The 12,722-nt window shown below is 39.5% G+C and overlaps 1 protein-coding gene across 1 annotated transcript in view; it reads right to left on the bottom strand.

Annotated features, from left to right (window-relative positions):
- LOC125461358 (AP-1 complex subunit gamma-1-like) overlaps window positions 1-12,722 on the bottom strand; it is a 139,559-nt gene that overhangs the window by 55,414 nt on the left and 71,423 nt on the right. Inside the window, exon 6 of the mRNA XM_059652849.1 lies at window positions 10,156-10,232. Within this exon, the coding sequence (XP_059508832.1) occupies window positions 10,156-10,232 (77 nt within the window). The remainder of the gene's footprint in view (window positions 1-10,155; window positions 10,233-12,722) is intronic.

Below are 12,722 nucleotides of genomic sequence, written 5' to 3'. Positions count from 1 at the left end.
TTTGGGCTTCAAGACCATAACTCCGTAAGATTTTGAATAGTCATGGACAAGGACAAGAATAGCCCTCAAAGGAGGGCACTTAAATTAGGCAAGGGCCAATTACATCTAAATTAGTCAGGATGCTGACATAAGGGAAGAGTGTGTGAATATTCTAGAAAACGTCAATTTATCGAAGAAGGAAGTTTCGGGTATCCTAAATTGCATTAAGGTAGACAGGCTTACAGAGGATGTTAGAGATAGCATCTGCTCCAAGGAAGAAGCATGCGGATTGGCCAAGAAAAATAACATATCTGAGGATTGGGAGCGGTTTAGAATTCAGCAGGAAAAGCCAAAGGATTGATTAAAGAGGGGAAAATGCAGTATGAAAGAAAGCTTGCAGGGAACATAAAGGCTGACACTAAAATTTTCTCTGGGAACACAAGGAGAAAGAGATTGGGCAAGACAAATGTAGGTCCCCTAAAGGCAGAAATGGGGGCATGTATAACAGGGGACAACGAAATGGCTGAGCAACTGAACGCACACTTTGATTCTGTCTTCACAATACCAGACACAAATCAAATACCAGAAATGTTAGAGAATGCAAGATTTGGTGAGAGGGAAGAATTGAAGGAGATCAATATTGGTACAGAAAGAGTGCTGGGTTAACTGATAGGACTGAAGGTGAATAAATTCCCAGGGCTTGATAATCTACATCCCAGAGTACGTAAGGAAGTGGCTCCAGAAATAGCGGATGTATTGGTGGTCATCTTCCAGTATTCTCTAGACTATGAAACAGTCCCTGCAGATTGGACAGTTGCCTATTTAAGGTAGCTATGTAATTCCAATATTCAAAAAGGTAGGTAGAGAGAAAGCAAGGAATTATAGACCAGTAAGTCTAACATTGGTAGTGAGGAAAATTCTCAAATCTATTAACAAGGACTTTGCAGCAGAGCATTTTGAAATCAGTGGCAGGAGCAGACAGAGTGAGCTTGAATTTATGAAGGGGAAATCATGCTTTACAATTCTGTTGGAATTCTATGAAGATGTAACTAGTAGAGCTGACTAGGGGAAACCAGTTGATATGCTATATTTTGACCTTCAGAAAGCTTTTGAAAAGTCCTGAATAATCCCACATTATTGTCCACGATTAAAGTGCATGGGATTGGGGGAAGTGTATTGAGATGGATAGAAAACTCAATGGCAGAGAGAAAACAAGGAGTAGGAATTAATAAGGCCTTTTCAAACTGGCAGGCAGTAACTAGTGGGGTGCCACAGTGTTCAGTGCTAGGACTTTAGCTATTCACAATATATGTGAATGATCTGGATCAAGAAACAAAGTGTAACATCTCAAAGTTTGCAGATGGTACCAAGTTGGGTGGGAGGGTCAACTGTGACAATGATGCAAAGATCTTTCTGCATGATTTGGACAGGTTGCAAGAGTGGGCAATGGCAGTTGCTGTAAAATTTTGATAAATGTGAGGTTATTCACTTTGGAAGCAAAAGCAAAATGGGTTTAATTACATGTGTCTGTTCTTAGTTCTCTACGTGAGAATATTTAAGCCTGAGCAACGGTGAGATATGGGGCAGAATCAGATGAGGAATCCAGCAAAGACTTGACGTCTGAGCACCTCAATCAATCTTTTATGCTTTCCACACGTGGCAAGGTGAATTTTTCACAAGTGAGTTGAAAGCAGGCCATTTAGAAAGCAGTGGCAGGATCAGCCAGAGTCAGCAAGGATTTACGAAGGGGAAAACATACTTGACAAATCTGTTGGAATTCTATGAAGATGTAACTAATAGGTAGGACAAGGAGGAGCCAGTGATGTGGTATATTTCGGCCTTCAGAAAGCATTTGACAAAGTCTCGCCTAAGAGATTATTGTGTAAAATTAAAGTGCGTAGAATTGGGGAAAGTGTGTTGAGATGGATTAAAAATTGGTTGGCAGAGAGGAGACAAAGAATAGGAATTAATGGGCCCTTTTCAAATGGCAGACAGTAACTAGTGGGGTGCCACTGAGATCGGTGCTGGGACCCCAGCTATTCCCAATATATATGAATGGTTTGGATGAGGGAACAAAGTGTCACATCTCAAAGTTTGGAGATGATACCAAGTTGGGTGGGAGGGTGAACTGTGACGAGGATGCAAAGATTTTTCTGCACGATCTGGACACGTTGCATGAGTGGACAAATCAATGGCAGATGCTGTAAAATTTGGATAGATGTGAGCTAATCACTTTGGCAGCAAAAGCAAAATGGCAGATTACTATCTGAATGGCTGTAAATTAGGAGAGGGGAATGTGCAGCAGGACTTGGGTGTCCTTGCGCACCAGTCGCTGAAGGTAAGCAGTTCCCTGAAAGTGGCAACACAGATGGCCAAGGTGATTAAGGAGGCAGCACTTGGCATATTTGCTTTCATCAGCCATGGCATGGAGTACACGAGTTGGCAAACCATGCTGCTGCTACATAAAAACCCTTGTTACATCGCATTTGGAGTATTGTGTGGGGTTTTGGTCACCACACTACCAGCAAGACATGGAAGCTTTAGAGACAGTGCAGAGAAGGTTGACAAGGATGTTGCCTAGTCTTGAGGGCACTGGCTACGAGGAAAGGTTTAGACAACTAGGATTATTTCAACTGGAAAGATGGCAGCTGTGAGGAGAGCTGACAGAGGTCTACAAAATTGAGAGGCATAAATAAGGTGGATAGTCAGAGGCTTTTTTCCCCCGCAGAGTTGAAGTTTCATTTACAAGTGGACACAGGTTCACGGTGAAAGAGGGCAAGTTTAAGGAAAACATATGAAGGAGGTTTCTGACGCAGACAGCAGTATGAGTCTGGAACACATTGCCAGAGAGATGGTGGAAGTGGGCACATTGGTGACATTTAAGAGGCATCTTGATGGTTACACGAATATGGAGGGAATAGATGGATATAGATCAAATAAGGGCTGAATGTTTATTTTTTTAGTTTAGTTGGGGCATGATGATTGATACAGGCTTGGAGGGTCAAAGGGTCTGTTCCTGTGCTATACTTCTCTGTTGTTCTTTTATTCTCTTTTGTAACCCTTTGATTCACCTTACAAGTACAAGATAAAACACTGAAAGCCATTTGGCCCACCAACCCTTTTTTGGCTCTTTTGAAAAAGCTATCAATTAGTCTCCGTCCTCTGCTTCTTTTCTACAACCCTACAAGATTTCCTCTTTCAAGTATCCAAAAAACCACCCACTCAAAACAAATCTCACAGTACTGAGACAGATCTGCAACATTGTCCTGTCCTTCACAAATGGAGCAGAACCTGTGGGTGTGTTTTCACTCAATTTCAATTTAGGTTTGTGTAGTCAGATTCTAGCTGAATTTTTGAAAGTAACTGAATAAGTCTCTCTCACTCCTTTTTCCTCAGTTTTTATTTAGCATTCTGAGTTGGGATAGGCTGAAATGGTATATGCTCATGCTTTTTTAGGGCAGCCATGAACTTATTTCAATTTCATATGGTTCAATACATAACTAGCTTGATCACCAGCATATTTTTCTCCATTTCTGGATTTCAGCATATTCAATTGTAATCCATCCCTTAATGAAATAACAGCTTTAACAGGACTGAGAGAAAAACCACAGTACTCAGAAATTTACTTGAAACTACCTGCAAGGAACCACTTGGTAAATATTGCATTGTGTCTTGGACTTATTTCTTGGCAATTGTCAGCGTACTTGTACAAGTGACTTGATACAATTTAGCTCACCAGAAATGAAAGCTCTTGCTCCTAATTACTGTTACAAGTCAATGGTATCACTGATTTTGTGTTGTAATAGGTTAAAGCTTCCCTGCAGTAATCTCGATAAGGTAGGAGTATAGGCTAAAACCCACTCACTGATTACAGCCTTACCTTCTCATTCTAGAATCCAAATTATTGAAAGCAGGAAGAAAACAAACGGAGCAATTAAAGAAAGCCAGATGCAGACAGAGCAAAGCCACTGCACAACAATTAAAATTAATAGCATTGAAAGTTTAAGTATTGATTGATCATGCAGCAAGAATTGGAAGTCAGATACCACAATTTTGTTCACAAAGCATAACAGCTTGACCAGCTCGGTCACAACCCCAGTTTCTTTCCTCGTCACTAACCCCTGCAGAGGTAGAATAGAGAGATACAGAAAGTTTCCACTGTATCATTCTGGTGATTATACTTTGTGACTAGGTCTGCACAATCAGGCACGAGTAGAACATCTGAGCACAGGGGAAGATCACAAGAGTTGGACGATAGCCTTCACCAAAATGCATATATGTGCACTTGTTAAGACAATTCACAGGAAAGCCAAAACAATTCAAAATCACAGTTGAAATTCTTCCTTCCCCAGTCCATAGAACAGCAGCAAATCTAGTAATCCAAACAGTTACAAGGGACTGAACTTGGAAGGCTCATGACCTTTAACATGGGATGGTGCAACTGATCATTGGTCCACTGGGGCAGCTTCATCTTCCCACTCATAACCACATTATTAGTAGTTTTGGCTCCTGCTGAAGAAGACGTTATTGTTGAATACAATTCTGAATTATGAGTTTTCTGAAATGACATTTTTTCATGTTCTTCCAGTGCTTTGCAGTACGTACTTGGAAATATTAGAATGCCTATATTATTCCTATATTTTAAAAAAGTGAGGCAGGAAAAGTTCAAGAGGTTTTAGGCCAATTAACTTAAGTCAATGTTGGGAAAAGTAATGGTGTTATTGCTCAATGACGTAGCAGAATTACATTCAAAAACCATAAGCATAGTAAGTGGTTGCAGAAGTGAAGATCCCACTTTGAAGTGACACCAAAAGGCATTTTCTTGAGCTGTCACATAGTAGACTCATGTCAAATCAGATAGAGTCAGAAGACAGGTAGTTGAATGGATACCAAGGTGGCTATAAAGCAGAATAAAGAGGAGTCAAGCGCAGTTACAAGACTGGCAAAAACAGGCAACTTATGGTCCACATGGATCTGTGCTGGGACCAGCATTGTTCAAAATTCACATTGATGATGTGGACTTAGGAATCAGAAGTACAACTTCAAAATGTGTTGACACTAAAAATTAGAAGGAGTACTTACTACTTGTAACAAGTACAGCAAAATATTAATAGCTTGAAAATTAGAAGTACACTTGCTAAGTGAATTTCAATATTGACAAATGTGAGGTGGTGCTTTTAAAGTGGGAAGAGTAAGGTGGTCAGATGTTTGGGTTAGTACGGATGTAGTAAACAAATCAAGTGACATGTATGTAAAAATCACTAAAGAGGAGACGCAGATTCACATATGCAGAAAAGGAACAACAAGAATGTGTTTTATTTCGAGGGACTAGACTGAAAAGCAGAAAATGGTGATAAAATTGTGCAGAACTTTTGTTGTGCTGAAACAAGTGCTGTGTACAATTTTGTTCTCCAGATTATAAAAATGGAAATGGAGTCATGTGAAGATGCAAAAACATTTCACAAGGATTATACAAAAACTGACAGGTTAGAATTATACAGAAAACGTGAAAACAGTGAGGCTCTTCTCTCTGGAAAACAAATAGCTGAAAGGTGATCAATTAATGAAATCACAAAATATGGTCAATTCTGTGCTGGAATAATTGTGACATGCAAATAAAATGATTCCACTTGCCGAGTTCAAAACAGTGGGTTATAAATATACGATAACAGCTGATAAATCCAATTGGGAATAAAGAAATTTCCTAATTGCAAGAATGAAGTGTGTGGAACTTGCTTCCACCCGAAAAGTAGTTGAGGAAAGTAGCGCCATACATTTACAGCAAAGCTAGATAAACAAGAGAGAAAGGAATAGGAGGATATTTTGATAAATTGGTTAAATGAAGTAAATTGGGAGGAAGCTTGTGCAGAACATTAATGCCACAATGACCTAATCATAGAACGACATGACAGAATAAGCAGTTGCTATGCTGTGCATCATACAAGTTGATGAGTTACAAGGGGTGAGTTCACACTCCAGGAAGTTGCCTTTTTGTATTTAATTCCCAAAATCTGGCATACCAGGGAAAATCTCAGGAGGCAAACCTGAGACCTATCACTCCACTCCATGAAGACTTTAAAAATAAAATTCTACACAAATTAGCAACATTGACCTCTATTTTTAAATGGTGCACTTATCATGGTAATATCCCTAGAGTGACTTACTAAGTTTTGAGACTGAAAAACCTAAAGGAGATGCTCGATGTTAAGACTAAAAGTCTGGTCAAAGAGGTGTTAAAGATCATCTTAAAAGAAATTGTTGTGGAATGGTTTGGAAGGTAACGCCAGTGCTCAGACTCTTTGCAGCTTATGGCACAGCTACCAATGGTGCAGCAGGTTATAACCAGGGATGCAAAGTCAACCAAAACTAGTGGTGTGCATAGAGCTTGAAGGTTATAGTAGACCAGACAAAACCAGGGACAGATTTGAAAACAATAAGGAACTTTAAAATGGAATCACTCAACCAGGAAACCCTAGCTCAGCAAGGGTAACTGGTGAATTGGGGGAGGGAGAAGGTAACAACTGCTTTTTAATTCGCTGCTTTATGACAAATGTACATGTTAACCTTGAAAGCAACAGGTATAAGGGGAACTTTTTTGCTTAGAAAGCAAGCTGTAGACATGTAGTAATTTGGATGAAAGGACTTTAAAAGAATCATCAATATCGAACATTACAGATTTGAGGGATGAAAATCTGTGTAAGAATCAAACACCAGGACTCCATCTTTAGCAGAACTTCGAAGAACAAGATAAGCAAGTCATTGGACAGGGTCCTGAGGGACAAGATTGACCAACATTTGGATAATCAAGGTCTTAATATGGGAGCAGTCAGCATGGATGTGCGCTTGGGAAGTTTGACAAATCATTTAGAGTTTTTCGAAGAGTAAACCAAGAGGATAGATGAGGGTAGGGCAGTGGATGGACTTCAATAAGGCTTTTGACAAGGTCCCGCAAGGCAGGCACGAAGGTTAGGTTGTATGGGATCCAGGGAGAGCTAGCTCACTGGATTCAAAATTGGCTTGATGGTAGGAAGTAGAGTGTGATTGTTGAAGGCTGTTTTCTCGGACTGGAAGCCTGTGACTAGTGGTATGCCACATTGGTTGGTATTGGGACATTTGTTATTTGTGATTTGCATACTGGATGTGAATGTGCAACGCACGATCAGTAATTTTGCAGATGATACAAAGTTAGGTGGCATTATTGATAGTGAGGAAGATTATCAAAAATTACAGTAGGATCTTGATCAGATGGGGAAGTGGACTGAGGATGGGCAAATGTAATTCAATACAGGAAGGTGAGAAGTGTTGCACTTTGGAATGTCAAACCAAGGCAGGACATATACAGTAAATGGCAAGGTCCTCAGCAGTACTGTGGAATAGAGAGACCTATGAGCACAAGTACGTTGTTCGTTGAAAGCAGCATCACAGGTCGATAGGGCGGTAAAGAAGGCATTTAGCATGCTGGCCTTCATCGGTCGAGGCACTGAGTACAGGATTTGGGATGTTATGTTACACTCAAGTCGTTGGTGAGGCCGCACTTAGAACATCGCATACGGTTTTGGTCACCTTGTTATAGGAAAGACATAGTTAAACCAGAAAGTGTGCAAAGAAGGTTTACAAGGATGTTGCCAGGACTATTAGGCCTGAGTTATAGGGAGGGGTTGCCCAGGATAGGACTTTATTCCTTGTAACGTCGGAGAATGAGGGCTGACCTTATTGAGAGGTATAAAATCATGAGGGGCATGGATAGGATGAGTGCAGTCTTTTTTTCTCCCAGGGAAGAGGGATTGAAAACTAGAGGGCATAGTTCAAAGTGAGAGCGGAAAGATTTAACAAGGACCTTAGAGGCAAATTCTTCATGCAGACAGTGGTGTATATATGGAATGGGCTGTCAGAGAAAGTAGTTAAGGCAGGTACAATAGCAACATTTAAAAACATTTGGATAGATACAGGGATGGGAAGAGTATGGAGGGATATGCAACAAATGCAGGCAATTGGAACTGGTTGAGCGGGCACCAGGGCCTGTTGCCACGCTGTGTTACTCTATGACTTATATAAATGCAATTTGTAGTTACTGTGTGATTTTTTTTAAATAAGTAGCTGAATTAAACATAACTTGTAGTGATTTACCAACAACACAATACAGGACAATGAAATAGCTGTTCGATAGTTTAAGTAATGTTTGTCCGTCAAAAATTTGAAATTATACCCCTGTGTAGGATTGCGTTTGTGTGTATTCATAAGGCAGGGATTCCCTGTGTAGGACTTTGTGATAAGAACCTTAACTTCAATAATCCTGTTAGATCATATTTTCTAAGCTTCCATACTTTTAATGTATATTTAGTGAAATCTTTGCAAAGCTTGGATGAGAAACAAAATAGTCTGGTACAAAACTGTAGAAACTAGTATCAGCACACAATGAGAAGAATGACAACAGCCAAACCCCTCCCCCCAGCATTTAAAATGCTCGTGTAGAAGCATAGAAGTGGACAGCTAAATAAGGAGGAGGCTATCTATTACTCTATAAAACAGAAACACAGCTTGCCTAAAAACAAGCAGACTGCACACCACTGCAGCTATGAGCTGCTGCCAATCCGTGAAACAAAAACTGAATGAGAGGGTGACTAGCTCTACAAAAGCTATGAGTCAACTATATTGACAGAGAACTAAAAGGGAGAAAATAAAAACTTAGTAAACAACACTAGTGGCCTTAAGTGAGGCTATTAGCTAGTCTGGTTGGCCAGTGAAAGTGATAGTAGTGTCAGAAAGAGGTCATAGTCTGTCAAAGGTTCTACAAACAGTGTACATTACAGGAAATATGCTTAATTTCATTCTTTTCTTCAACAACTATTCCTATTCCTGGCAAATTTCCAACATTTAGGACTCAAGAATTCTGGATTCGAATTTATTCATTTTAAAGGTATACTTTCAATAGTCAAATTAATGGATAACACCAGAAAATTAAAGTTCCCCACATTCTGCACTTAATAACTAACAAGTATTCTTTGTTCAGTTCCTGCATGTGCCTGACTAAGAGCTTCCCCCAGGTATTCTTTTCACTTCTTCACAGGATGGGGGTATCAGTGGCTAGTCTAGCATTTATGGCCCACGCTCAACTGTCCTCAAGGTGCTGGTGAGCAGTCATCTTGAACCATAGCATTTGATGAAGGGTGGCACACCCAGAATGCTGTTAGGAAGTACATAGTTATAATTTTGAGTCAATGACTGTGAAGGAACAGTGATACAGTTCCAAGTCAGGGTGTTGTGTGGCTTAGAGGGGAACCTGCAGGTAAAGTTCTCACGTATCTGCTGCCCTTTTCCTTTTAGGTACAGGTCATGGATTTGAAAGGTGCTATGAAGGAACTTCAAGCTAAACTGCACCCTGAGGCATTTCCAGTTATATTTCCATAAATGAGACTGAATAGTTCAATATTTTAAATATTAAAACTATTGCAACTTCAAATTTACTGCATTTAATTATTTTTTAACTCTGCAACTTTCTCCTTCTGCTCTTCAAGACAGTGATCTGCCTTCGATATCAATGCACAGGCAGCAGGCACTCTCCGGTCCCTTGCCTGGGTGGCCATGTTTTCAATCATGAGCAAAGAGGGAAACAGCACAGCTAACTGAAACAATATGACCCTTACAACAGACTCCATTCCTGTCTTCATGTCACATCCAGACTAGGGTACTATCCAGCAGGAATATTTTCCATTTCCAAGGATAAAGTTAATATTTATGTCCCTCCAGCTACCCAGTTAAGACTGGTCAATATATCTACACAGGTTGGCAATAAAGCGTGCAGTCAGTCAATATGCAGTCGAGCACTCACAAAGCAGTCACTTCACACTTAAGTCAGAGAAGTTCAAGGTATACTTAAAAATACATTTTCTGAGAAACACATGGCTTAATCGATACAAATACCACACTACATCAAAATAAGTTTCAAGTTCACAGAACAACGTGCAAACAAAAATAAGTGGTTTACTTTACTCAATTTGCACCCTTCGTTACTTAGCACATTTTAGAATAAATTACTTTTTGCAAGTTCAAAATGCAAAAGATTTTAAGTATTCAACAAATTAAACTTTTCAAAAAAATTTTAAAAAAAGCTGGACACAAGTGACTACATTGAAAACCTAATTTTTGATAACAGTGGGCAAAATGATGCAGTTATACCTTGCGAAAATAAGCGTGAGTGTCAGGGCTATGTTTACACATTTCTATGACAAGGACAACAGCAGCATGGAGGACACCTTTAAGATAAAGAAAGAGAAAAAGTGTTTTAACTGATGAATGCACCAAATAAATGACAAGGTAATGAATACAATGCTGATGACTGCTTCCAGCAACCTCACTGTCAGTCATTTCTAATCTCTGCTCATTAGAAAGAGAAAGCATGAGATTGTATTCAGTTTTTAAAGCAGGAACACTGTAGGTCATGAACCAAATCAACACAATTTCTTTCTTTATACAGATCACAAACTAATACATCATTCTTTACTGGAAACCTTTATATTGCTAGGGAGGTGAGCCCAATCAGCATTTTACATCTCAGACAAACCAATTCACTGAATTGCAAGGTGCTAGGTCACAACCAAGATCAGCTTTACCGAAAGCACCCACGTCAGCTGTGCAGACATACAGAAGTGCTGTGTGAAGGCTAACCATTCATCCCCTCTCCAAATAATGTATGGCAGCAATCAGGCCATTCATATGTCTGCCAATAATACTGGGGAGATGGTTGGAGTGAACTACGCACTCTTTTGCACTGAGAATGCACACTGTAGAGATATAAAATTATTAATAAAGGAACAATACTTTCGTGCAGAAAGAATCATGGGTCATTCGAAAGATTTGCTTTAAGAGTCAACTCTAATCTGATTCTTGTGATACACTAGGAAGTTCCCATTTGCAATTATTGGTCTGAGCCTTGACGGGTCCCAGCAATTTGGGTTCAAAGGCAGCAACTTCAGAAAAGGGTTAAAACAGGATATCAATTGGGGATGCCATCAATATTATAATTCATGTTATTAAAAAATACCTTGGCATAATACTTCACTCAGTCCCCTGCAATTAAACTCATTGTCATTAAGAATGTGGAGGAATTAAGGGCCTTTTAGTGCATGTTAAATGTTATTCCAGCATGAAGAACATTTGAACAGGAGAAAGCCACTCAGCACGCCTGTGCATTTTCTGTCTTTCAATTTGACCATGCTCATGTGTAATATTTAATTAATTGAATTTTTAAAAATGTTCATTAGTATTCAAAATATAGCTGACAAAGTAAAAGAAACAATTACGTTAGTTAAAACTGCAATACTCATGAAAACGTTATGAATTCAGTACTTAATTTAGAGGGCTGTTTGACACTGGAAATACGATTGCTGCCTCAAATTCTCATCAATCACATGGTATTGTATAAATTTTCTGTTCTTTCTTTTGAATATTGACTTTTGTCGTTAGATTCTAGGGCTGCTCAAATCCACTGTACAATCAGACAGACTGTATATGGCAGCGATTTAAAAATAAGTTATAAACAACATACTTCAAAGCAAACAGCACGTACAGGTCCACCTTAGCACAGTCACTTGTTTCACAAGGCACTATCTCTGGTGGGATGTACAGCCAATTCAACAGTGCCAGGTCATACTTCCTAGAAATCAACTACAGTTTATTTCTCAACAATCTGTGATGTCATGTACATTACTGCTTTAGCATTTTGTCTTTTTTATAGTATTAACCTTTTCACGAATCAAGGACAACAACTTGCAACATCTGGGTAGTTGTAGCTAGAATAAAAGAGGCGAATCAAAAACACAATTAAAAATCAATTATAAAAGGCAGGTAATTAATGGCATAAACAGTAATAAGTACTAGGAAAGTTTGAGGTTGTACACAGAGGTATAGAATATTACAGCATGGGCAGAGGCCCTTCAGTCCATCATATCTAAGCCAGTCATCAAGCACCTAACTCCTCCAATCCCATTTCCTAGCCTATTTAGTTTCTCATCACAGCTGAACATGTTGCAACCTGGGCAACATCCTGGTGAATCTCTTCACCCTCTCAGTGCAATCACATCCTTTCTATAGTGTGGTGAACAGAACTGCACGTGGTACTCCAGTTGTGGTTTAACTAAGATTCTATACTGCTCCATTACATTTGCCTTCATAACCACACTATTCACCTGTCCAGTTGCCATCATGGACCTATGAATGGGTGCACAGAGGTCCTGGTGATCCTTAGAACTAGCAAAGGTTTCTACCATTCACCATGTACTCCCTTGCTTATCAGTCCCACCAAAATGCATTGTTTCAAACTTTTCAGGAATAAACTGCATTTCCGCAACTGCTCTCGTCATTTGACCAACCAGCTTATTTCTTCCTGCAATCAAAAGCTTTCCTCCTTGCTTTTTATGACACCATTTTTGGGTGTCATATGACTTTATCAATAAAACCCTTTACATTCATGACTAAATCATTAATGTACTCTACAATGACCAAGTGACCCAGCACTGAACCCTGTGGCATGCCACTGGACACAGGCTTCGAGCCACAAAAAGAACCTTCACCCTTTTGTCTCCTGTCACTAAGCCAAATTAAAACTGAATTCACCAAATTGCCTTGGATCCCAAGGGCTCTTAGCTTCTTGGCCAGTCTACTACAGAATACACTGTCAAAAGTCTTACTGAAGTCCAGCAACTGACTGATCACATCCACACATTTAGTCACCACCTCAAAAACAT

This window comes from Stegostoma tigrinum, chromosome 19, assembly GCF_030684315.1.
Source record: "Stegostoma tigrinum isolate sSteTig4 chromosome 19, sSteTig4.hap1, whole genome shotgun sequence".
Taxonomy (NCBI): Eukaryota; Metazoa; Chordata; class Chondrichthyes; order Orectolobiformes; family Stegostomatidae; genus Stegostoma; species Stegostoma tigrinum.
The sequence above is the reverse complement of the archived record's forward strand: the minus strand, read 5'-3'. Positions and strand labels throughout refer to the sequence as shown.